Below are 27,438 nucleotides of genomic sequence, written 5' to 3' on the forward strand. Positions count from 1 at the left end.
CTAAGTTTCAATAAATTTGCTTCAAAAGTTGCCTTTTAGTGTCAATTTGACAATTTTTTTATTCTTCAAAATAAAGCCACATTCTTTAGTAAATTCATGTTTCTAAACCAGATATTTATTTAAAAAAATAAAAATAAAAAACATTTCATAGTGAATAAATCTTTTGATTTAAATGTACTTGTTTACTTATTTGTACATTTTTAAATGCATATAAATTAATAGGTTCAGAAATTCCAGAACATGTTTGAATAATGACACTGAACGTACCAGTGGGTCACATGGATTAGTTTTGCGGGCCGTATATTGGGCACTACTGTTTTTGAGCATTAGAATTCCCCTATTTCTGCATTCTTTCGCCTGACTAAAGATTGTCCAAAACCTTCAACAAATTAAGATAAACTCTGATAAATTTTAAAATACAAATTTAGGAGTGATGGAAACGAACTTGCATGCAATATTTTTTGAGATCGTTCAATTTTCCAGTTTAAATAGCTTTCATGGTGCAATACTAAATCACTCAAGATGTCTAATACTCTTTTTAGTTACTCTTACTTTTTTCCAGAACATTTTTCCATGACTGAAAATAAATTTCCATGACTTAGACTGAAAATTTCCATTTTCCATGACTTTTCCAGGTCTGAAATTTGCATATTTTTTTTCCATGACTTTCCAGGATTTCCATGACCCGTACGAACCCTGGTCATTGTGATTTTAATTTAAGGTTGCCAAAATAAATGCACCTTAATTGGGAAAAAAAATCATTATTTTGTGTCTCCTGGATCCTTTTCGGTTATTGTTATCAGTCGGTTATTGTTATCAAATTATATTTGACCCAAAGTGATCACATTAAGCGGCGCCTACTGTATAAACAATAGATATACACCAATCAATGAAGAGAAATTGTTATTCAGGCACTTTTGCTGATTTTTTAAAATTGTAACATTCCAAAGCTTTAATGGCTGCGTTTTATTTTAAATTGGGTAGACATCAGGCTTGAGATACTTGACGATTATATAATCGCAATCGTAATCTAAAAAACAAAAATCTAAATCAGCCGACTTATAACCGCAAGTTTGTCCTGTGATCACGATTACATAATGGAGTCATTTCCAAAATTTTAAAAGTATTTTTAACTGAAAGAGCATGCTTAAAAACATAGGATCTGACCATTTTTTAAATAATTTATTTAAGTTTAATATTTTTAAAAAAATTCTTAAATAGGTGAGCTTTCATTGTTTACGCATATGTCCGATGACATCACAAATGATGAAATGCCATTCAATGTTGCCATTCACAGAACAAAATATTTAATTCGCATCTTTACTCGCGTGCATTGGCAACGATAGGGTTGATAGCAACCGTAGAGCTCAATTTTAATTCGCTGCTTGATTATCATAATGTGGAAACGTAGTAGAAACATGCACCAAATTCCATCATTTGTGACGTCATTGTGGGAAAATGAAAGTATTTTCTGCGTCCAAATTTTTTTTTGCTCATTCTATCCATTTCAATGACTAAAAGTAGTACTTTTGACTGAAGAAACCACCCCATTGCAATGAAAAAAGTGTTTATACTGACGGCGGATTGTATGTAATTTGGCAATGCGCCAAGTAAAGACGATTCCATCTGAATGAATCTAGCAGGGGAGAAGGGAGAATAACGATGGGATTTCTATGCACTCGTTTTATAATGTCACTAGTGCCTTATTCACTTATTGCATTCCCTAAAATAAAATAAGGGGAAACAAAAACAGTTACCATGGAAACAAGAAAAAGAAAAGAAAATATTTTCCTTTCGTTCAGGAACGTACAAGCAAAATGGTAAGCTCAAAACTTTGTTGTGAATGAATAAATCAATTCATTTTTTGCCGTGAGAATATGGATCGAATATACTTTAGATTAAAAAAATGTTGCCGAGAGCAAATTGTCACTTTTACAAAACTAAGGCAAAATAATAAAGAGGCAAAAGTGCACATCTGTAACAAACAACTAACACCCCTATAAACTAACAGATACGTCCATTTCCGCCTATAAACCGGATATTAGCCTTTCCATGCAATCGATGGTCAGACAGTATGGTCAACAGTGGCGTAGCTAGACCCGACTTTCGGGGGGGGGGGGGGGGGTTACTTCTTATATATATATATATCTATATATATATATATATATACTAATATATGTATATATATATACATATATATATATATATATATATATATACATATATATATATATATACATACATAATATATATATACATATATATATATACATACATAATATATATATATATATATATATATATATATATATATATATATATATATATATATATATATATATAATCACTTGGAATTTTTCCCTTTTCTTCTTTTTTTTTCTTTCTCTTCTCTCTTCTTTTTCTCTTTTTTTTGAGACTAACTTTTCGGGGGGGGGGGTTGTCCCCAAACCCCCCCCCCCTTAGCTACGCCCCTGATGGTCAACATCAAAGATGAAAGGCAGAAGAAGTATTCATTCAAGGTTCAGGATCGAGCCTTCGTCTCCACTTCGACCTGAATTATTCTTGAGAAGATTGTTGAAATGACGACATAGGAGTTTTGAGAGATGTTGTCACAAATTCATCATCCAGTCCAGTCATCATCAGATTTGAAGATGATTGGAGACTGGAAGCTGTCTGCTTCTCCGAGTGCTGTTAATGATATCCCTCTCAACAAACAAAGGTCATTTGAAACTATACATTGTAACCAGGTGCAAGGACTTAAACCTGAATAAAATGTAAATTTCTGATTCGGATATAGAACTGACGCTATGTAAAATGGCTTAATGAAGTTTGTGTCGAAAGAAAATGGATATAGGAAATGCATGCTTTAAGCTGAAGATGATTTGTTTTTACAATTATGTATTGCACTCGAAAAATGTGGTGAAATTGGTGAGTATTTACCTCTTTTTAATTTAACATTTTTTTGTGCATTATAAATTTTTCATTAGGGAAATATGTCAATAGCAACATTATAGGTGTTTTTTTTTTTCCACATAAGAGTTTGTTAAAAAAATAAGCGATTAAAAAAAGTTATTTTTTATTTCATTCTCTTTTCCTCATCCACATTAAGATATTTTTACAAACTTTATATTTTTAGTGAAAAAATTATTGAACAAAAAATAAAATCGTTTGACGATGCTGTAAAATAGGTTAATGAAATGCAGAAACTTATGTACACTGTACAATCCTATGATACTGAAAAATTATCTGTTGAACATATAAGTTCCTTAGAAAACAAAATTGAAATTTTGGAGGAACAACTTAAGAACAAATCTATTGAGAACAATGATAATGTTCAGTCACATAATGTTCAATGAAGTGTAGACAAACAAGATAAAGAAGTAGGGAAAATGCATGCTTCAAATATACAATACAAGTATACACGAAGACCACCTTCTCGAAAATTGATTTGTTATTATTGTAATCGTGTGGGGCACACTAGACTTAATTGTTTTCAATTTAAGAGGGCTGTTGCCTCAAATAGTCGTTTTCGTCAACAAATTCGAGGTGGAAATTTTTCTACAAATTCAAATTTCAGGGTTCGTACGCTCCTTCAAAACTCCTCCAATACTCCTTCATTTAGGAAATTTTTTTGAAGGGCCCTTCAAACTCCTTCATTTTGATTTGAACTCCTTCAAAACTCCTTTTTTAGTTCAATACTACATAATCTATCTCTATGACATTAACTTGAACTACTTCGACCAACAACTAACTTTGTCACAAGGGCAATTTTGATGTAGTAATTTAGTGTATTTATTTTTTTCATAAAGAGGTGGATGTGATTTACAAATTGATCATAGTTAAGTCATAATAGTCGAAGGTGAAAATTTTATTAGAAGACTAAGACATTTCATAAGTGAAGTAAAACATGCTTAAATGATGCTTGGCTATTTTTTCAAGTTTTATAATTATTGTTTTTCCCTCCACCACACTCTCAGCGGCAAAAGTCAGGTTGGCTAATTATTATTTAAATATTTAAAAATACATAAGTAGCTATGTACTATATTGAGTTATTCTGTTTAAAAAAAACAATTGTTTGGTAAATCGCATTTATAATATTCTAAAATGGCTCATCCACAAGTGATGTCATGCCTTGAGGAGGAGACAGGTTCACAAAATTGTGACAAGTGGAAGAGAGACGGTGACAAAAAGTGACATCACACAGTTATTGTAACAATATGTTTGTAAAAAATATGACATGTGACAAGAGGAGTTAGGTGAAGCATGACACTTTGTGATAAACGGGGCATAGGGTCAAATATGTTGAAAAAAAAGTGACATCATTTAATGACACTCCATTAGTACTCGTTGAAAATCTCATTTTACTCCGTCAACCGGGGGGGGGGGGGGGGGTAATCTTTGACCCTTATTACTTAAGTGCACCTTTGCCATAGTATTAAATAGTTCTGAGTCAAAATATTGTGTGTACATGTGATTAAATTTTTAATGGGTTACAAAGTTACTTTTGAGCTGGTGTTATACAAATTATCTTGACATTTCTTTGTCCATCTTAAGGGATAGGTGTCCATCTTAAGACGATACCATAAATAAAGTCTTTTTCCGCACGTTGAGTGCTGCCCTCTAGTGATACGTTAACAAGTTAACTTTTACATTGTTACAGTTCACTGCGAAATTAACGAAAAATTATTGACGGAAATTTTGCTGTAACTTTTTTTTGAACACGAAAATTGAGGAAGAAAGCTTTTTCTTTTTTTTTTTTTTTCAGAGAAGGGAGGAGGAATTTCGTTTAAAGTAATACAATTTGCTATCTGTACAAGTTATCCAAAAATCACTAAAAAATATGACATAAAATACAGTTATAAAGATTATTTTTCGAACTCGAAAGAGGTGTAATAGATGAAATAAAGCTTTCGATCCAAATTGTGTTGTGTTCAGCGGGGGGGGGGGGGGGATTAACGATATTGAAAAGTGATAAAAATGGAAAATAAAAATGAATGCAAATTTTTCACCTTTTTTTTTTTTTTTTTTTGCCTTTTTACTAATTTTTATATTTAACAATTATAGAAATAAATCGTACGCAAAGAAAACATCTTATACATTAAATGAAAATAATCATATTTTAGATTGTTCATAAGCTAGAATAAAAATAAGGACTCGGCTATGAAAAATATCAAACGTTGTAAATGATCAACAAAAATCCATAACACAATAAGAATTTATTTCTTGATGATTCAAACATTTCTTACTACACTACTCAAAAATTGACATTAGTAACACTCCCCCCCTTTTTTTTAGGAAAAGACGGTGGAAATATAAATGAATAAATCAGTTTTAATAAAAAACATAACTTTTAGTAATGTTATGCTTTTATCATGAAAATAAAAAGTTTGACACTTTTCCTGAAAGCGAAAATGAATAAAGTAATAAATATAAAAAGATATAAATTTGCAAAAGCTTGTACGGATGTATTTCGGGGTTACAAGGAACCCCATGTGAGCTTGCGGATTTTAAAACTCTACATCAGTCGATTGTCTCAGCTCACATCTTTTCTGCAATGAAATAATAAAAAAAGTATTCCCCTTGAGTTCAAAACGCGTGTCAGCGAGTTTTTGCAAATTAATTCCTGAAAAAAAAAAAAAAAAAAAAGAAAAAAAAAAAGAAACAAACTTTTACATGCACACTTTAGTCCTTATTTTCCACTTAACTATTAGTGAGCTGAAAGTGAATGAAAATGTCTCAGTATCAAAATAAATAATAAAAACAATAACGCATTGAAAAGAAGAAAAATACCTGAAATGTAACTAAACAAATAAATTTTGCTAAAAAACATAACTTTTAGTAATGTGTCATGAAAAACAAAAAGTTTGAAAATCAGCCTTGAAGCAAAAACGAAAACAAATGAAGAAATAAATACAAAATGACAAAACATTGCAAAAACTCGTTGGCACGTGTTTCGGGGTTACAAGGAACTCCCTTTTCCTTTCAAAACAGATGTGAGCTTGAGGATTTAAAAACTTCGCCCCAGTCGATTGTCTGTACATAAACAAGCTAACATCTTTTCTGCATTGAAAAAAGAGTTCCCTATGACTCCAAAACACGTGTCAGCGTGATTTTGCAAATTTATACTTGGGGAAAAAAACTTGGTACTTTTAAGTATTTATTTTCCACTAAACTATTAGTGAGCTCAAAGAGAATGAAGGAGTGCCACAGTATCGAAAATAAGTAAGAGAAATAATAACACACTGAAAAGAAAAAATGCCTGAAATAAAATTAAACAAATAAGTTTTGCTAAAAAGCATTACTTTCGGATATGCAAATATCATAACGAAGCAAAGTTTGAAAATTTTCTGAAAAGAAAAGCAATTAAGCAAAGTAAAAAATAAATAAATAAATAAATAATAAAAAAAAAATCTACTAAAACTCTCGGACACGTGTTTTGGAGTATATTACTTATTATTCGGAGTGTATTTACTTTAGCGGGAATATTCGAGGAATATTCCCGCTAAAGTAAAGTTCAGCAGAAATGCACTGTGCTGATTGGTCAAAGGGCAATGCGCGCCACGAAACCATAAGGGGGGAAAAAAATAGCGCAGATAAAACTAATAATACAAAGAAAAAGAAAACATTGTAGGTGATTATTCATTTAAAAACAAAAATAGAAGAAAAAACAACGATTTTCAACAATAAACTTCAGGGAAAGGGGGTGGGTTTGGGATACTTTGAAGGGAAAAAATATTTGCATTGAATGATCTCTTCAGGAATTTTTCAATGATTATGTAAGGTGATTGAAGAAAATGATTTAAATGAAAAGGTAACCCTTGAAACATGCGAAAAGAAAATTGTTTTTTGGTTTTGCATGATGCACAGAGAAGGGAACGGGGAGGGGGAATCAGGCAAAAGGAACTTCAGCTAAACTTACAAAAGAAGGGGGGGGGGGGGGAATCGCTTTTTGGCCACAAGTCTGAATTCATGGGCTCATATCTATTTTGCAAGGAAAAAGCGGTTCCTTGTAACCCCGAAACACGTGCCCGAGAGTTTTAGTAGATTTATGCTTTTTCTCTTACTTTGCTTAATTATTTTTACTTTGCAGAAAATTTTGAAACTTTGCTTCGTTATAATATTTACATGTCTAAAAGTAATACTTATTAGCAAAACTTATTTAATTATGTTTCAGGCATTTTTTTCATTTGGGTGTGTTATAATTTCTATTATTTATTTTTGATACTGAGGCATTATTTGTGCTCACTGATGGTTTAGTGGAAAATAAGAACTTACTAAAATGTATCAACAAAAGATTTTTTTTTTCAAGTATAAATTGGTAAAAACTCGCTGACACATGTTTGGAAGTCATGGGGGAACTTTTTTATTATTATTTTACTGCAGAAAAGACGTGAGCAGAGACAATGGACTAAGGTAGAGTTTTTTAATCTGCAAGCTGACATTTTTCTTGAAAGGAAAAAGGAGTTACTTTTAATCCCAAAACACTTCCATACGAGTTTAGCAAATTTGCTATTTTATATTTAATTTATCCATTTTCTGTTTTGATTTCAGGAAAAATATCAAACTTTTTATTTTCTATGATATTTTCATTACTAAGAGTTATGCTTTTTAGTAAAACTTATTTGTTCATTTACATTTTTGCCGTATTTTCCTTATAGGGTTATTAATATTAATTTTTGGATCACTGTAGTGAGAAAATTTTGAATTATCATGAAATTAATTTTTGTTGTGCTATTGATTTTTCTTTTCTTTTTTTTTTGATCATTTTACAACGTTTGATAATTTTCATACCTGTGTCATTGTTTTAATTTTAGTCCACGAACAATCTAAAATATAATTGTTTTCATTTTAATGATTTGTTTCAAAAAATTCTAATTGTAAAAGAGAAGTGAAAAGGCAAAAAAAAAAAAAACCATTATTTTCATTTTACATTTCTTTTCAATCTCGTTAATCCCCCCTCCCGTCTCTGCTGAAAACAAAATAACTTGGATCGCAAGCTTTATTTTATCTATTACATCTTTTTAGGGCTCTTTAAATGATCTATACAACTGCATTAAATGTCATATTTTTTACATTACTTTTGTAATGACTTATAAAAATCTCTAACGAACTTGTGCAGTTAGCAAATTTCATTGATTTAAACAGAATTAATCCCCTCTTCGCTGCAGAAAGGATAAAAAGTTTTCATCCTTAATTAACCACTTTCGTACTCGAAAAATAGTTTTAAACAAAATTCCAGTCAATATTTTTTCCGCTAATTTTGCAATCAACTATAATAAGCTAGAACTTAACTTGTTGTTCTATTACTAGATGGCAGCACAAGTATTTGTCGCGGAAAAAGACTTTATTTATGGTATCGTATCTTAAGGATCTTGCAGGTATATTTGATGAGTATTATATAATTTTAAAAAATTGCGGAGGTAGGAAGATAAAAAGCATAACAAAAAAAAAAACATAATTTCGGTATTTTCGGACATAAAATGACCGGAAAATACGTCCGAAAATACCGGAAATTCGGTAAAATACCGGAACACAATCACCCCTGGTTTGGTAAAAATAATCATTTCTAAGCTATGTACAAGTACTTTCTCGTCCAAAATTCAAATCTGATCAGACAAAAATATAAAATCTTTTTGTTGAAATCGTTACTAAAATACTTTGCCTCACTGTTGTCAAAGAATGCTTGATTTGCAGGTTATTTGAATCCCTAATACATTGTTTAAAGATGCTCTCTGCAATCATTTCCGACCAACGATGAGTTGTTTGGTGGTAGGCGAAGTCCCGAATCCACGTCGGAATCAAACTGAGCGTTACCATTAACACCTCGATAACGAAATAAGAGATTGACCCCAATTCTTTGAACCACGCTCTGCTCAATCATTGATGAGTTGGGTAACAAGATGCAGGAGCTTTAATTATAAGGCATTTTTTTCTCGCAGGAACCCACTATATATTGAACCACTACCTCTTTTCAGCCTGCTCGCTTTTCCACAACAAATGCACTACTGCCAATTTCTACAATGGATTCACACCACAATGAAAGATTTTAAGGAACATTTTTTGACTCCTACCCGCATTTTTTTTTCACCCTCATCGTATGTAAGTAATCAGTGAACATCTTCTCTTTCATCAAGCACATTTTTTGGTATAAAAAATGTCAGAATAATTAGCGGAAGACAGATTGTCATTTTTTCCCTCAGCTGATGCAATTAGTAAATAGTTTATGATAAAGTAAATAGTTTATGATAAATGATAGCACGCCAAAAACAGTCAAGTGAGAACAATAAGCAATCGTGATTGCTCAATAAAATATAAATTTTTGTCTCGAAAATTAACAATCTCCACGGTCAATTCTCAGGTTGATTTCATATCCTACGTTGAATTCTCCTTTAAGATTGGAAATCAATTCTTTAGACAAAATTTTTTTACAGTTGACATGAGAGAGGACCCAAATATCCTCTGGCCAGAACCCTGATTGTAATTGCGAATTTTTAGCACATTCGTGTCCAAACTGAGGATGAGATGAAATTTTAAACAGTATAACTGTTTTCATGTTTCTCAATAAAATTGTTTAAAATAACCAAAAAAAAAAAAATTGCAGCACATTTTGCTTATTTTCATTAGTTTGCAGTTAAAAGAAACACCCAATTCTACTCTGTCTTTGAAAACGAAGGCACTTAAGCATCGTCTACTTCCATCTTGTGAATGATCAAACATGGCGGCTACGTTTTACACGTAGCTAAAATGCTCGATGAAAAAACGACGTTCTCCGATCGACACTCCCCTTAGTGTTTATCCTGACACTAATGCTTCCCCAAAGCATGAAATTGTCTTCTCTTTTGTTAAGTTTGTGCTCAATTTCTGCCTTCGAGGATAGGGAAATTTCTTTTTTTTTCCTTAGAAATCGAGTTTTTTGGAATTAATCGGATTTTTGGAGTATGCAATAAAAATCGGAGAAACTCCGGGAAAATGGAGCACTTGTTACAGCCCTTGTCAAACTGACATGGATTCTACTCACAGTATTTTCTTTTCTCTATAAAGTCGAAAGAGAACTGTTTCGAGTCAAGTGCCAAGGAAATTGTCAAACATCTATTATTCAGTACCTTAAAATTTCAAATTAACTAGTGTGCAATAAGTCTCGGAATACTGATTAAAAAGTGTACACTTTCTGACTGTGGATATGTTTGAGCAGTTGCGTATTAAGGCTTTTAGATAAGAGAAATTAATTTTTTTCGATATTTTTTTCGCACCCCGACATTAGGAACAACCCCGATTTAACGCATAAAAGTTTTGGTCCCGATTAATTCCTTAAATCAGGGTCCGACTGTACTTCAGAGTCTAAATAGTGTACTCTATTCAATTTCATTACTTATGGCAGTAACAAAAAATACTTCCTGGGAAAAAGCAACACATCACAATATGCAATGTGGCAAATGTACAATATGACGATATTTTTCGTGGAATAATAATCAGAATTTGGGCAGAACCGGTACAAATAAAATGCTTCGTACCAACAAAAATTAACGACACACTTAAATGAAAACCTGAAGATCCTGCTGTCTGGTATGAGATACAACAAATATCAGCAATTGTTACTGCTTCAACTCTATTTGATCATACATAATCTTTAAGTTGTAGCGAAAGAAAAAGAGAGTGATGTTTAAAGAATAAATAGTTAAGTTTATATAAAATTGCACATTAGGATGGTCACAAAAAATCTATTTCCGAATTTCTTCTGCAGCAACCCTCTAAAATGTGCCAATGGACTAGAAAACATGATTTGCAAAGTTTCAGCTCAATCCGATAGTATTAACATGTGCCGCAAAGAGGCCAAAGTTAAGAAAAGCAGTTATTTTTTTAGCAAAAAAATCGTAGTTTTTCTTCTTTAAAACCAAAACTTTTCATCCTAAAAACTTCGTTCTGGTCTCATTTTATAGGAAATTTTATTCTCTCGTGATGAGAAATCTTATCCATTTCTTAAACAAAATTTATAGAATGGTACTGGACATTTTCCAGGTTAGGTCACGGAAGATACCATCAATAAGGAATTTTCATACAAAGATCTAAAGCATTACAATTTTCAATTACTTATTTGCTCATTGTCGATTTTAATTTATCCATTAAAAAAGGCTTCATTTGGAGGTACTTTAAATATTAAATGCAACAAATTGTTGGTTTAAAATAAAATAACTAAGCAGTTTAGAAGAGAAGGCAGAGTTAAAAAATTACAAAAAGAAAACAAAAAATCTAATATGTTTTATTGCTTACACTTAAATTATACATCATTATGTCATTACTTTTCATTGAGAAGTTAAAGTGGTAATGGCTTCAATATGACAGATTTTGATGAATGTGGAAAAATATGCCTGCATTCGGACATAGCTTGTAATAGAAACTATTGTTAGTTAGAAATTAGTTTTACACCTGTTTCAGCTGTGACATTGACAACCCTTAAACTGTTTACTATCTTTTTAGCTTTAATATAATATTGGTTTTCACACTATTCATTCATCGAGGTCAGTATTTAAAAACTTTGTATCGATTTCGAATCTCTGTAAAAAATTGTATCTCTTAAAAAGTTTGAGGAGAAATGAAAAAATCAACTTCTTTGTCCAGTAAACTAAGCTTCTTTCAGATTGAGCTGTGCTTTTGTATCCCTATCATCACAATCATCTTCATTATCTCCTACTTCGGATTTTAATTTTGCAGCCGTCTTTGTTTTGATCTTTTTTTTCTCCCGGAAGTATCATCAAAAAGGGAAATGCAACCTTCTCTGAGTTCAGGGACCACAAATGATTAATTATTTTAGGTAGTTCTGTGCCTACATCATCTTTATAAATGCTCTTGTATTGAACCAAAGATTTTACTAACTGTAGATCTTGGTTGGGGGTCAATGCTGGATCACAGACAGTAAACCATACTTTTTAATAGAGACGTACCGAGTAGCACTTTGGCCGAGTAGCCGAGTACCGAGTACTCGGCCGAGTACCGAGTTACCGAGTACTCGGCATTTCACTACTCGGCCAAGTTAACAAGTACCAATTATGTTTTAAGAAGAACCACTGACACATATGTAATCAATTTTGAACTTATTGGAATAGTAGTATAGACCTCTTTGTCCATATAAAAGTTTTTAAAACTGAACTCCTGCTGAAATTTAATTTCGCATTATTTAAAAAATTTTGTTTATGTCAAAAATTTTACAAAAAACTTCTTTTTAAAATCAAAAATTAATAAATAAAAGATATGATTAATCAAGTTGGAATTAAGACAAACTATACCAATCTATTTTAGTTCTAGTCCGCTAAACATAAATAATTTTTAAAAGCAAATGTGCAGGAACACTGCACACACTTGTTTCTGCGTTACAAGAAACGTCTTTATCAGTGCATAAAATGTGAGCTAAAGAATGGAAAGACATTCGACAAAAAAATCCGACTTTTGTCGGATGCCTTTAAATCTACAAGCTCACATGTTGTGCATTGAAAAAGGAATTCCCTGTAATGCCAAAACACGTGTCTGCAGTGTTCCTGCACTATGCTTTCAACGTTGTTTTATTTCCCTGTTTTTTAAGCAAAGGAATTTTTATATTTCTTATAACTAATTTTTGTTTGTAGCAAAAATCTATTTTTAATGTAAAATTCTGTATTTTTTATACTTACCTTTTTTCCATAATTTTTAATAAATAAGTTTTATTAACTTTGGGGACATTAAAATGAAGATTTATTCCATTAAAGCATTAAAAACTTCATTATTCTCAAAATTTAAAATTGACTTGTAAATGATTGCAGAATATTAAATATGCTTGCGCTTTTTTATAAATTTTAATATTTGTCTTGGACAATATTCAATTTTTTGCAACTACTCGGTATTGGCCGAGTATCTGATCAAAATTTGGCCGAGAACCGAGTAGTTACCGAGTACTCGGTATGTCTCTACTTTTTAATAAATATTGTTGATAAACAACCAAATATCTTCAACGCCTTTTATCTTTAAATCAATTAAGACAATCTGATCCCTGAGAAGATATATTTTTAAAGAGTATATGAGGCAGTGAGAAGCAAAGGAATGTCATTGACAAAATTAAAATTTTCGAGATAATCATTACAAATAATAGAGGAACGTCTCCTCTGCTTAGGGGCAAGAGTAGTAACACTAGTAACTCTGTAGCATGATTTAGAAAAAAAGTTCAACGAAAGCCTACCTAGGATCTGCACTTTAAACGCATTCTATGAGGAACTTTAAAAAGTCCACTTACATCCCTTTGCTTCTCACTACGTCATATGAGGTAGTGAGAAGCAAAAGGGATTAAGTGGCAAAATTAAAAATTTGGAGATAACCAGTACAAATGGTAGGTGAACCTCGCCTCTGTCTCGGGGCAAGAGATGGTACTAGTAGCCCTGGTAGGTACTACTGTATAGAATGATTTAGAAAAAAAAATTCAATTCTGATCTTTAAACGCGTTTTACTCGAAACTTAAAATAGTCCACCTGCATCTCTTTGCTGATCACTGCCTCATATGGCCATCCATCTTGTGTGATGAATAACGAAAAGTAACATTGTTTGGCGAAAGACTCCCTAAATAAGTTAAGCAAAGTGGAATGAACTTTTTATAGGCATCCCCAAGCTGCTACTGTTTTTATTTCTCAAAAAGAAAGCTTGAAATTTCACCTGGATTGCTTATTTTGTTTTTAATTTTCTATACTTGATTCGAATTGCCTCTTATCTATACCATTCATCCTGAAATACTTGAAAAATATCTGGTTGAGGACGTACCTATTTTGCAAATCAAAACTGCTTTCAAACTAACTTCTAAGATGTAGCGACATGCTAAATACAAAAACTTTTTCTGTAACAACTGTACTCGGAAAACGCAGGTTTGTACTGCAGAAAGGAGCCATAAAATGACTGTCATTTTAACGAAAGCCCTAACAAGTCCTCGTCTGAGAACTCAGGCCACTTTCCTGTGAATCGTAGTTTTTCCCTTCTCTGGGGGGGGGGGGTCGAAAACCCTTACGAGACTGGGATTTTTAAGCTGGTTTTTAGCGCTGACCACCGAGGAGGAAAGCAACGTTCCGTCAGCTATTTCATAAGTTTTACATGCAGTTGTTTGTTTTAGCTTTGAGTTTTAAAGACATAACTATATTACAGTGAAATTCTGTTACAACGAACTTCAAATTACCAGAAATTTCCTTCGTTGTAACGAGGTTTTAGTAGCAATGAAATTCAAGCAACATAATGGAAATTAAAACAGAGCTGAAAATTTCTTTCGTTGAAACAGATATTTCCTCGTATCAGTATTCATTGTAACAGGATTTTACTGCATTTCTGATAATATTACTGTTTTTGCTCTGATAGCTAAACATTGCAAGGGGGTTACAACCATTAACTAACTAAAAGAAGCAATATTATAATGATTCGTTCTTTTTACGCGATTTTGAGGATATTAGCTACGAATTGACTTGAAAAATCCTGAATAATGTGCAATCAATTTTTACAAGAATTTAGATGAAATCAGACTTAAAGAGAATAAAATTCCCTATAAAATGAGACCAGAACTATGTTTCTAGAATGAATAGTTTTGATTTTACAGATGAAAAACTACGTCTTTTTGCTAAAAATTTCCATTTTCAGTAATTTTAGCCTCTTTGCGGCACGTGTTAATATCATAGAAATGACTTGAAACTTTCCAAATCACATTTTCTAGTCTATTGGCACATTTTAGGGGGGTGCCGCAAAAGATTAGTTGAAAAAAGTTTTTCCCCCATGTACCTTGTGACCACCCTATTGCACATGCATAATGTCTGTCACAAAACCTTGTCATGTCTGTCACACTGATAAATATTTGATATTATGTTACTGTTTACAAATTTCTCAATATTTTTCTCTCTGCTTCACACATCCTAGAGTAACTTTGATTCTTAAAAAAATTTAGACTTGACATCCGTACCAATTAAGAGCAAATGGTAATAACATATGGTCACTCAAAATCTTGTCGCAATTTTGTCATTATCTGTCACAGCAGGATTGAACCCAATTAATTAAAAATATTTGTTCTCGAGTCAAAATTTTAGTGTTTATTGCAACTGGGGTGAATATTCCCATCACCCCGTGGCAACTTTTTCCCAATCAATTAAAATTTACTACTTGAAAATCAACAAAAAGTTGTCTTGTGTCATGTCTGTCACAAATGGAGTTTACCTTTTAAAACCCAATTGGAAGCTGGGAAAAAGAGAGCCACCCTTAAGAAAAGACTTTTGGTGAAAGTGAGATTAATTAAAATACATATTTAATTACTAGTATGAAATAGTTAATATGAGGATCATTCAATAAGCGTCCTTTTGAAGTTTTGTTCAGGAAAATATTTTGTAAATTGCAACTGGGATTTGGAATAAAAATGATCCTTTCTAGATTCATATTTGAGAAAATTTGGAGAGACTTACAACTTTCTTGGGTCTTCCACGTCTACGCTTTCCAGATGATCCAGATGAAGTACCGCTTGCCTAAAACAAAAACCATGTAAATTCATGAAAATTAACCTTCAATAGCGAAGAAGCTTTGTTAGATCACATCGCGAAGTAAGGTACCTTTTTTGGTTCCTTGGCTGCAGCCTTAGGCCTTCCTGGTCCCCTTGTAGCCCTAGGTTCATCATTCTCCTGTTGGATGATATACGAACCAATTAATCAAGAGTAATCTGTATTTGAAGACAAAAAAAAAAACATGATAATGCCAAGTACAGTAGAACACCAGTTATCTCGGATTTTCGGGGCCATTGCTGTTGCGAACATCTGAATTTCAAGGTTTCTGGATCGCCAAAGAATGTTTTTTGCAGATTGTTTCTAAAACCCAAACTACTATAATAAATAGTAATTTATCTTAAAGTATGAAGAAAACTGTCCAGAAATGCTTACAAACATCTAAAATTTTTAAAAGGTTAAAAGATAACAATTTAAAGTCCTAAAAATTTTACCCATTCACAACACACTAAAAAATTCAAAAAATAAAAAGAAGGGGAAGAAACATGTTTATGAATGTAAATGTGTTGACTATTTATACTAGTACTAGCAAAAATACCCGGCGTTGCCTGGGTTAGCAATAATTATGAGAAACAATCGTTACTTGCATTTGTTTTCTGTTTTAAGTGAAAGAACTTAAAACACCTTTTTGACGTGATTTAAAATCTAGCTTCTTCCTTACTCATAAAACTAAAGTAGCAGTAAGTAAAAAAAGCAAAATAGTATTCATTTAGAAACGAAAACACAAAATTTAAGCGTTTACAAATGTGAAGAATTTCCGAAATATGAAATTAAACTTCACATATTTAAAAAGATTTATCAGTTAATACTTTTTTTTTTTTACATTGAGTCTTACCTTCTCTGTATGTCTATTGAAGAACGAACTGTTTAAAAAAATGTAGCCGCGCGCCCGTGATCCCCTTAAACTTGCTTTGGTTATTTTGGAAAATCTCAATTATTGTGGGTTCTTGGTGCGATTTAAAATATTACCGAATTTGCGGGAATCGTTTGGGGATACCTTGGATAATGCTCCCCCTCCTTACTTTGTAAAACAGTATGTTACTAATTTTTGTTAAAGAGATATTTCGCCATATGCTAAAATACTTTTGGTCACCATAAAATGGCTCTAAACAATTTTATCCGTAATGTTTCCAAAATAAGTAGTAACATTTGGCGTTGGTTTGAATTTGTGCACAAAGTCACATTAATGGAAGTTTTTGTGCTGTTTATGGATTTGCCTAATTTAGTTGCTGGATTATTTTACAGTAAAAAAAGTTTTTAAAGATTTTTTGATTGGCGATATTTTGTTTATATTCTGAAAGCTGACAAACATTATTACATAGTCTTCGGCTTCAAAAATCGCGACAGTTGAAAAAACTGCCAAATGCATCCGCTACTGAAATCTTTCAACATATTAAATTTTTGCGAGGTTTCTGCTGTTAGATTGGATAATGATTAAGTGTCCAATCAGCACAAATAATTATAAAAAAACCCAGTAATTACAATTGAAGTTCCGTTTAAATGAAAAATAATCAGCCAAATCTAGTTATTATTAGCCAATCTTAGGGAAAAAACGCTACTTTAAGATTTGACTTGAGAAAAGCCTCCAACAGTCAGACGAAACACAAAAATATTCAACAATAGGGAAGTATCAACCTATCAAATATTCCAATTTTAACTATTGCACATTGTTGACAGGCTTACAAAACACAAAAATTCACCATGGCCGGATTTTTAAAACTAACGATTGATTTTTTATGAATTTTTTAAAGAGCGATGCGCAAAAAAGAGGTGTGGCCTAAAACGTCAGCAGCTGACGTCATTTCCCTGTTCCGATCAGAGCTCCATTTCCATGCCGTGTTGCGCCTACCAGGAGGTGAATAGCACTGTCTTTTTCAGCCTTTTTAAAGCCTTTAACCAGCATTTTTTCCATCATGGAGCTAGGATTCACGAAAGGTCAATCCAATAACCTTCCTCAAGTAAAGTCATTCATGGTGTTTGATTTTTGTTCGAACGGACGAGAGATTTAATGTCCTTAGAAGTACGGGGAGTGAAACAACAAAGTTTCACCATTGTTATTCTTTGAAATTGTACGTACATATCCGTCTATGTTTGCAGTTCATATTATTCGCATTATTTTCCCTTATCAAGATTGATCATTTCTATTTGTGTGTCGATGGTTTTTTTTATCTGAATATATAAATTATACAATGTAAGAGCGCTATTCCAGTTCTTACTTGGCGGCTTTTAATGAGGCGCGCATTTTGTAACAACCCTACTGCAAGTGATTCCAGTGCTAAGTTTTAGAGCAGTTTTTGCATGAAAATTTTTCGCTTTGTTGGCGATAAAAGTTGATCTTTTTTTTTTTTTTTTTTTTTGTGGAAAATTGTTTTAAATCCATTAATACATGTTTATTATACTTGAGTTTTTGTGCAACTTAGCAAAAAAAGGAAAAATATTTTTTTTTTTGCTTTTTTGATAAAAATAATAAATTTGAAAATGGTGTTCATTTCATAAAATAACTGAAAATGTGTTTTTAAATTATCAATTTGTAATAGTTAAAATTTGAAGATAGTTTGAATGTTAAAAAGAAAGTATTAATAGTTTTTGCATTGTTATTAAAATGCTAATAGTAATGCATCTATTACTTTCTATTTTAGTTTATTGTGCAGGGTTTAAATTCCTTTGTTTACTTGCATTTTTTAAAAAAATATCTCATATGCTTATTAAACATTTATTTATGAACAGTTGTGAACATATATTTCAAACTGTATTTCTCACTTGACATAGTTTTTAATTAAAATGCAGTGCAAATTTTCATTTTTAAATTTCAATTAATAAACACACTTGAAAACACTTCTTTCGAAGATCCTGCTTAGTGGGACGGAATAATAACAAATCGCTTGTGAGGAGTTTTTTTAGATGTAGATACGCATCCAGGAACGAAGCAATACTTGTAATTGATTCTACTAGCCATGACAAAGAAAATCAAATTAAAAACAATCGCCGAATGCATTAAACCCTACAGACAGCAAAGGATTTTCACTAGCCTGCTGTTAGAAGGCTCTTGTTTTCCCGCGCCTTCCCCCAAAGATCGCCAAGCACTTCTTTGTCCTAGCCAACTCCGCCGCCTCGCAGCGCGGCAGTGACGTCAGTCAAAGGACTGATTTCGTTAACAAGCAAATGACGTCACTCGCGCGTGAACTTTTAAAAAATTATTTTAAAAAAAAGTATTAGTCGTATCGTAAAAATGTTTTCGCAGATGATGTTCATGTATGTTACTCTATCATATAAAAATAAAATTAGAAAATCGAATACTTCCCTATTCTAGCTTTGAACTGGGAGTTGAGATGATACACTAAAAAATGAATTGTATTGAGGAAAGCCTTCGAACATGGAACAAAAAAAGCCCATAACTCGTTTTTCATACAACTTAGAACTTTCTAATAGATGCCATCTTCAGCAGAAAAATAAGCGCTTTCGATGGACACATAATTTTAATATGTGCACGTATTTTTTAACCGTCATATTGGGGCATTTATGCGAAAATTTGGACAAATTAGAATAAAAAAGGAACTATCAATCGGATTTTTATCGAACTGGTCTACAAACCTCCCCAGTACCAAAAAGAACAAACGGTGAAATTTTCAGCCAAATCTGCCGGGTAGTTTCTGAGATCTTAGGGAACAAATTTACCAAAGTCCATTTTTATATATATAGATATAAAAAATTTGTTTTTGTAAACTTTTTTTTTTTTTTTTTTTGTAAGGATTTTGTTTTTGAAATTACGGTAGCTGTTAATCGTTGCTCCTGCATTGAATTAATATCAATTGAAAAATTGCTCTTTAAGTGCTTTCAGCCTAATTAGTCTTTTGTTTAACAATCTCTAGGCTCCACTGCATAAAGTATCAAGATTCTTGAATCTTGTTTTTGGCATTTCTCGCAATTTCCGCGTATAATGACTTCTATGCTCTAATGGTTTGAATTACTGCCATTTCATACAAAGTAGCATCAGATTGCATTGGTATTTATTTCTTCAGTTTTTAATTGAAATAAGATGTAAGAAAAGGTCGAATTTTTGAGTGTCTTTCGTAAGTTTTGTTTCGGAAAATTATACGGTACTTTTGCCATGTCACGATTCTTCAACTTTGAAGTCTATTGTTGTACTAAACTTCCCGAGTTATAAGGTATTGAAAAGAAATAGTTTGCATCCGTTTAGATATTTTGAAAAAGCTCACTTTTTCAAAAAAATTTAAAAATGATGAATGAGATGAAAGCCTAACATTCGGTATTTAGCTTATAAAGCTACCACCTGAGCTGACGTCTTTTGTGGAAGTAATGTTTACCATGGACATTTATAGGAGGGCACTGCACCTTGCCCTGGTCTGCAATGTGCCCTCCTTGCCCCTTTGAAGTTTTCATAAAACGTCATCACAGTTTTTGTTATTGGCTTTGAAACAAGTTTCTTTTACAATTATATTTGAATATAAATCTGCACTAAATTGCTAACATATTTTCCTAAACTAAACATTAAAATGATTCTTAGTAATTTCTTTATTATAGTAAATAAAAGTAAAGTTTCAAAGAAATTCTGGAAGGAAGTCTTCGGCGGACCTGCGTCCAAGATATCTCATAGCACCTACTGTCTAGAAATTTTGTACAAAATTACTTCGAACTCCGGGGGTGTGCACTTGGGTTTTTGTTTTTTTGTTTTTTAATTCAAAGTAGTTTTTTTTTTAATTTATTTTTTAAGCTCAAAAATCATGTAAATAGCTTATTATTGCCTATTAAAGGGGTGAAAAATTACTTGCACATATTAACACAATATATCGTTGGAAAAGGTAGAATTTTCCGCGTTCCAAGCTATTTGTTTCAATGCTCTAACTCAAATACGGCAGGAGTTATTTGATTTTCTAACTTGAACTGTTTTAGGCTTAGCTAAAATTTACGCATTACTTTCTTTAGTAAATCTATCAGTAAAAAGCAAAGAAACTGTCCCACAGTTTTCTTTTTGACACCACTAGAAAGAGCGGCTTTTTTTACTCCAGATCCAACTCCACGTATGGTCGAAAAACTAAGATTCTATCTCCAAAGGAAAAAAAGTTACTATCCGTTAAAAATAAACTTTGAATAATCTCACATCCATTAAAATTTTTGATGTTTCATTTGGAGTTGGCATAGTTTGTTTTATTCGGAGTTGGCATAGTTATGTCTTTTCAATTCGGATGTTACTTCTTTCTTATTCATAAACTTTAAGGGTTTCAATTTTAACAGAAAATCTTAGGCTCAACTCCATTCAAGCATCGAGGTAAAGAACAAAATATACCACCAACTGCTGGCTATTTTTAATCACACTTTGCTAGAAAAAATTCGAAAGCATTGGCCTAGACAATGTTTAGCTATTTTTTAGTCAAACCTTTGGTTGATTTCTTTTACAGTTAATTTTATGTTCACAAGTTTTATCTGATTTTAAATCACACATTTACCTTTTACTTAATATTTATTATACTTGGAGGAAAAAATAACGTCCTGAAACAAAGTAAAAATGGTTAAATTAAGCTCATAAATTTTTTGGTAGCCTTTTTTAAGGGTTGTTTAATGAAATTGGTTTTTAGACTGTATACTTGGCTGTTTAAGAATTACAGATTTAAATGTTCATTGTCAATTGGCAATTAAACATTAGCAATTAAAAATTTTAAAACATTCAATTATATTAAAAAATCCTCATCAGTAGAAAAATGTTTTATACTTGTTGCTTATCTGTTTTACATTGTTATTTATTATTAATTGTTTGCATTGTTATTTAATATTATGTTTACCATTTTGAACTTTATTCGCAGTACACAGTAATTTCGCAGTTAAGTGATTTATCAATGAGCTAAAACTTAATAAAAGTAATCATCATAAAGTATAAGTAATTTTTGGTACAAACATAATTAGTGTTTAATTTAAAGTGGACCAGTGATGTTGTTTGAGGACCAGTACATGTTCACGTTAACTGGTCCACGGGACCAGTAGGATTTTTTACTGATTTCTAACGCTGCATGATGAGACGTAGTTACACCCATCAAGTGGGCCGTAAACAAGGGAAATTAGAGGTATTCAAAAAAAAATCAGGCAGCTTTCCAGCTTCTAAATGGCAGTTGGGCTTGTTGTCAATTCAACACGGGTATGATAAAGATTAGACAGGAAACGGGGCTATGAACAGGTGCCCATAACAAAGGTTGTATCGATGCATCGGTTTACAGAACAGTTCTAAACCAGTTTAATGATACAAGATCCACACCTATGCTTAACGATGAATTGATGCATCGCCCAGCCCTACCATCCCCCAGCCCTCAGAGAATTCAAACTAAAAGGTACTGCCTAATCTCCCATCTCTTGTGGATTGAAGAGTCGCATATTTCTGGTCGGTGGATTAGTGTCAAAATATTTGAAATTTTTATTTATTTTTCTTAACTTTCCGGTGCTGGGGAAATTATATTAATAATACTTAGTACCTATTTTTATGTGAGGGGACTCTCCATGTCTTGACGCTGCACTAGTTAAATGCAGTCCCAAGACTTTCGTTCATTCCTGCATGCGTAGTAAAAAAAATGTAAACAAACCGTACGGCAGGGTTTCCGCTACGGTCGCATTTTTCGCATAATGCGAAAACACTATCTGAATTGCGAAAATAAATCAATGCATTTTCGCTTTTTTGCTCAAATAAAAAATAAATTAGTTTTTTAAATAAAGAAGAAATGTATGATCCTAGAAAGGAAGCGTGCATGGCGATAATCCACTTAATCTTTTTTAAATCTTAGCTGAGATGTTTAAACGACAATTAAGTTCAATAACTATTAGTCTTATCCAGCATTATGTCCCCCCAAAAACTGCTTTATTAGGAGGAGGGGACTGCAACGTTCTAAACACCAATCCTGTTTTCTTTTTTTATTTTATGTTTTAAAAAAAATTGCTGTTGTACTTATTTCTTCGAAGATGTCACAGATGAAATATGAATTTTATTTTCAACCGGAGATGAAACACACTGAGGCATATATAAATATATGAGAATGTGTAACATTTTAGCATTTTGCTAACATTTTTCCATCAATTTTAGCTTTTATGCTAAAGAACTTTTGAACCCAGCTTAAACCCTGCCGTACGGTGCACGATTAATGGTTCAGTTAAAACTCACAGTGAAAAGAATCCTTTTCGTCAATGTAACGGTTTCAACGAAATTAAGTGTTGTCAATAATATTTTTGAGTTTCTTTGGAGGATTTCATCGAACTTTCAAGAAAGAATATGTAAATTGTGTGGAACGTCATCGAGGTGGTATTTAAGCGGTGGACATTCGTCCATCGATCTCTCTTTCCCCTGCTTCCACTGCGACGATGTCTCCTCCAGTATAAGTTCCTGTACTGGGCTAACTGCCCAGGGCTTTATCATCCTGCTGATGATAGGATCATGATTGATCTGATCCACCTGCCGAATGAATGGACAGTATTCACCTGACGTCACTGCGGGTAAAAACCCATAGACTAATAATAAGAGTAGACCGAGCTTTCTCATTCTTGCTGATAAAGAAAATTGGTTCATAGATGTATCATGTGACTAGTGGAAGGGCTTGGCCAAGACTTTGGCAGCATGGTTGCTAGATGGCAGCATTATCTATAGTTTGGCACTCGACATGTATTTTAAGACAATGTGTTTTCATTAAAAAAAACTTCCAGGTGCAGAGATTGAACTGTTTTTCTTTTAGTTATGCATTATTTTGACATTAGTAATAGTTTTTGATCAGTTTTCGGTAACTTTTATTTCATTTGGAGCTGTCAGCGTTGGCGTGAACGAAATGGCGCAAACGTTTTGCGTTAACGCAAAAATGTACTAATCGGTATCTTAAATTGAAACTGTAGGTAAAAATCTTACCGTTTGCTGATTCTTCTTGGTCGCTTGCATCTTTTATTGCTTAGAAAGTTATTGAAATTGACTAAAAGAAAATGCACAATACTATCTAAACGAAAAACTCACTATATTAACAAAATATTTACAACTTAGAATAACAAATTTACAAATCGGACTCCATAAAAGATCATTCTTCCGTGTTCCATCAATTCTATTTATTTTATTTCGCGGTGGCGTTGATCGTCTGCTACGATTAACGCCCGCTGTTGCTAGGATATCCACCAGTCACATGGTTTGGTTTATGAGCAGCAAAAGGGTTGCCATAGCTCGGTCTACTCTTATTATTAGTCTATGTAAAAACCCCTCACTGCAGTGCATTGTGGGAACTGTAGCAGACGAAAATCCGGCACTACAGCGTATAAAAACACTTGCTTTTGTGTGGCTTATAAACTCTTCTTTCTATTTAAAAATGGCAGGTTTTTTACGTTTTTAACTAAGAAACGTTGTAAAAGAATGATGAACGATTCATTTGATAGGAAATACTCTCTTTATTATCGTATTTTCATGGGTTTAAGCCTCTTTCGTTCCTTATCAGAAACATGGTGAAAACTCGAATTCTATTTTTATTTTCCCCGTTTCTCGCCATTTTTCATGCATTCGTAAGTCTTTTTAAGCCCTAAACATGTTCATTATGCGCATCAAGTCCAGTAATCCTTAAATAAAACGAGTTTCTTCAGCACTACTGACACTACGTAATTGGTCAAAATACCCGCAGACGGACAGCTGATGGGAGCGTTGCCAAACCGTGAATAAGGTCCATTAGGCCGGCCAGCCTTACGTGAATTTCTCAAGACTTCGATTGGAATCACCTGGCAGAAGACGGTTCAAGATTACCGGACTTTTTCATTATCAAGATAAATTTTTTAGGAGCACCTGTGGTATAACTGTTTGATTTTCTTGTTCTTGTTCGCTGCAATACTTTTATTGCTGGATTAGGATTCTACACGAATACTTTATTTTTAAGAAGCGTTTTGCTAACATGTTGTATTTTTACGATACTAATAAATGTTAATGATTTATTTAAATATGCTTCCTAATTTGACTCAACCAAGACACATTTGTGAGGTCCACTAAAAACTTTAATTAGTTTTTCCTCCTGACAATTAGAGATGACTATACGCGATTAAATGAAATACATTTTGTGCTATAGATTCATTGTCATTTTCCATATTCTGCAATTGCATGGAAGGTTTCATTAAATTGTTTAATATCGCATTTCACATACTTTTACAACGTCAGAATCACAACAGCTTTCTAAAATAGTTAATTTCTTAACATAGGTTTTTCGAGTAAAATAAAATGATCACATCAAATGCACTACAACTTACAGGGTGCATATCCATCGTTGTTTTCCAATTTTTTATTTTTCCCCCGATGCAAGCTCGGCAAACGTTCTTCGATTAAAAGTATTCTGGAGCTAAAACCAAAAGAAAGTACGTAGATTATACATTCAATACATTTATCACAGTATTTGTTTGCAATTTACAACAGTAGCAATCATTGAAGCAATTCAGAAAATTTGAACTACAAGAAAACGTAAATAGTTCTTTCTTTTACGCAAATGAAAAAACCATTAGCACAATTTTCTATACAGTTCTGCAATGCACCGAAAAAATGAAGCACGTAAAGTAAGGTGACTGTCATGTCTATGCAATTCCAATCTCTCAAGGTGAGTTACACCAGGGTTGGCAAAAACTCGGGTTTTTTTTTAAAAAAAGCCCATGGACCCACGTTTTTTTTTTTTGTCTTTTTTTAGGGAAAATGTGGGGTACTTGTAGCATATTGTTGCGTAAGTATATGGACAAAGTGCGAAAATTGTCTTCAGGTAAAAAAGCTGGAAAACCAGTTAAAATTCAGCGTTTTCTGAAGAAAAGTATGAAAGACCCAAGAACGGTGAAGTTTCAGATTTTTTAATTTTCATTATTACTAACAGTTAAGGCAAAGTTACTTCTCGAGTGATAAAATCTACTGTTTGTTTTTAATTACTACATTTTTTTTTTTGCATTTTACTTTATTCTATTTCATTTTGTTATGCAAAACTACTGTAGAACCTCAAGTAGTTTAAATCGTTTTTTACTGAACCCAGCTTAATCAAGCCATTTCTTTGAATTTTATGTTGCCTGTTTTTCTATTTCTGAGTACAGGGTAAGAAATATTAAACTTTTTCATAAGATAATGAAAATACTGTACATCCTATTGTTTTCTGTCTGACCGTTTGAGAGACCTGTTAATTTCTAAAAAATATACCTAGTTTATTCGAGATTTTTGACGTGTTGTTTTGCAGAAAATAATTCACATGAAAGCCTTTTAGCAAGAATAGTTTCCTCTGTACAATCTACAAATATTGAGAAAATCAGACGTGACAGGACTAAGTCAAGATAATTTGAGTTATTTATCGATCAGTTAAAGAGAAAAGTTAAATATATTTATTTAAAATCTTTGAAGTATTTTTTTAATGCCGTCAAGAGTTAAGAAATACTATTAAAGTTCAAAATTCATTTTTTATGTTCATTGTCTGCGGTAGAGAACAAATAAAAAAAAGTTTAAATTGTGAAAGTATTTAAATGAATCAATTTTTTAAAAAACTTCTTAGAAAATTTTAAAAAACCCAAAAGTGGGCTAAATAATGGGTTTTTTTAAATGGGTTTTTTCAAAAAAAAAAAAAAAACCATTGGGTCCAATCCGGTCAACTCTGGCTGTTCATGTGAGAAATTCCAAAGTACACTGAAGAGTAGACCCTGCTGTCATTGATGATGTCCTAAGAGAACTAATTTCTGTTTACAAAATTAAAGCTGAAATTTATGGTGTCCCAAGGTGCCCCACCTTCCCCTACTAATTTCAGCTTTACATTAAAATATATATATATTAATAAATAAAATATTGATAATAAAGAGAGCCTTAACATTAGTGGCGTAGGGTATGAGTACGAAAGTTGAGCAAATACATCAAGACATGTTAATTCATGCTGTTTCTGTCGTAGTTAATTTTTGAGAAAGGAGAGGATTGGTTACCGAAAGACAAAGCATCCACAGGAATTACATTCAGTGGCGGATTTACTAGGGGGGCGTTGGGGGCGGCCACCCCCTCCGTGACCGTAATTTTCTAAAACCAATGATATAGAATTAAAGAAATTTACCAACAATCGCTACTAATTTCAATCAAATACATTCCACAAATTTGCTTTAAATTAATACTGGTATAATATTACATTGCTATGACTTAGAACAGTGGTTTCCAACGCTGGGGGGTGATAACCCCTAAAGGGGAGATTTAACTTCAAGGGGCGATTAGTATTTAAAAGACAGGATAAAGGGGGGCTATTGACTCCCTGCCACCCTACATAACGGGTTTGAGGGGAGGAATGGCTTTTACGGTTTTCAACTGCCATCCCCTTGAACAGACTAAAAATCCGCCCCTGATTACATTATAACAATTGTGGAGACAAACATTGATAAAAGCATTCCATGATGGATGATCTCAATATTTGATTCCATCCTGAATACATGAGGCTCCAAACAGGCCCATTTAGAAAAAGGGATCAGAGTTTGGAGGCTTAAGATACAAATGAATTAATAAATAAAAGTTGACTTTCAGTTTAGTTGAGATAAATTATCATGAAACTCGCACCTTGGAAATTATTTCTTTCTTGGGCTGTTTCTTTCTTCAGCTTGGGCTATGCTTTCGTTGTTAGTTGGAATGGACAGTATTCACCTGACGTCACTGCGGGTAAAAACCCCTCACTGCAGTGCATTGTGGGAACTGTAGCAGACGAAAATCCGGCACTACAGCGTATAAAAACACTTGCTTTTGTGTGGCTTATAAACTCTTCTTTCTATTTAAAAATGGCAGGTTTTTTACGTTTTTAACTAAGAAACGTTGTAAAAGAATGATGAACGATTCATTTGATAGGAAATACTCTCTTTATTATCGTATTTTCATGGGTTTAAGCCTCTTTCGTTCCTTATCAGAAACATG

General features: G+C 32.6%; 1 protein-coding gene across 1 annotated transcript in view; it reads right to left on the reverse strand.

Moving 5' to 3' along the window:
- Positions 1 to 27,180, reverse strand: part of LOC129232484 (receptor-interacting serine/threonine-protein kinase 4-like) — a 59,067-nt gene extending 31,887 nt beyond the window's left edge. The window contains exons 1-4 of the mRNA XM_054866629.1: positions 27,091 to 27,180; positions 24,792 to 24,880; positions 15,588 to 15,656; positions 15,444 to 15,503 (exon numbers count right to left, since the gene is read on the reverse strand). Coding sequence (XP_054722604.1) covers positions 15,444 to 15,503; positions 15,588 to 15,656; positions 24,792 to 24,806 — 144 coding nt within the window. The 5' untranslated portion in view covers positions 24,807 to 24,880; positions 27,091 to 27,180. The remainder of the gene's footprint in view (positions 1 to 15,443; positions 15,504 to 15,587; positions 15,657 to 24,791; positions 24,881 to 27,090) is intronic.
- Between the last annotated feature and the right edge of the window lie 258 nt (positions 27,181 to 27,438).

The sequence above is a fragment of the Uloborus diversus genome, unplaced genomic scaffold, assembly GCF_026930045.1.
Source record: "Uloborus diversus isolate 005 unplaced genomic scaffold, Udiv.v.3.1 scaffold_12, whole genome shotgun sequence".
NCBI lineage: Eukaryota > Metazoa > Arthropoda > Arachnida > Araneae > Uloboridae > Uloborus > Uloborus diversus.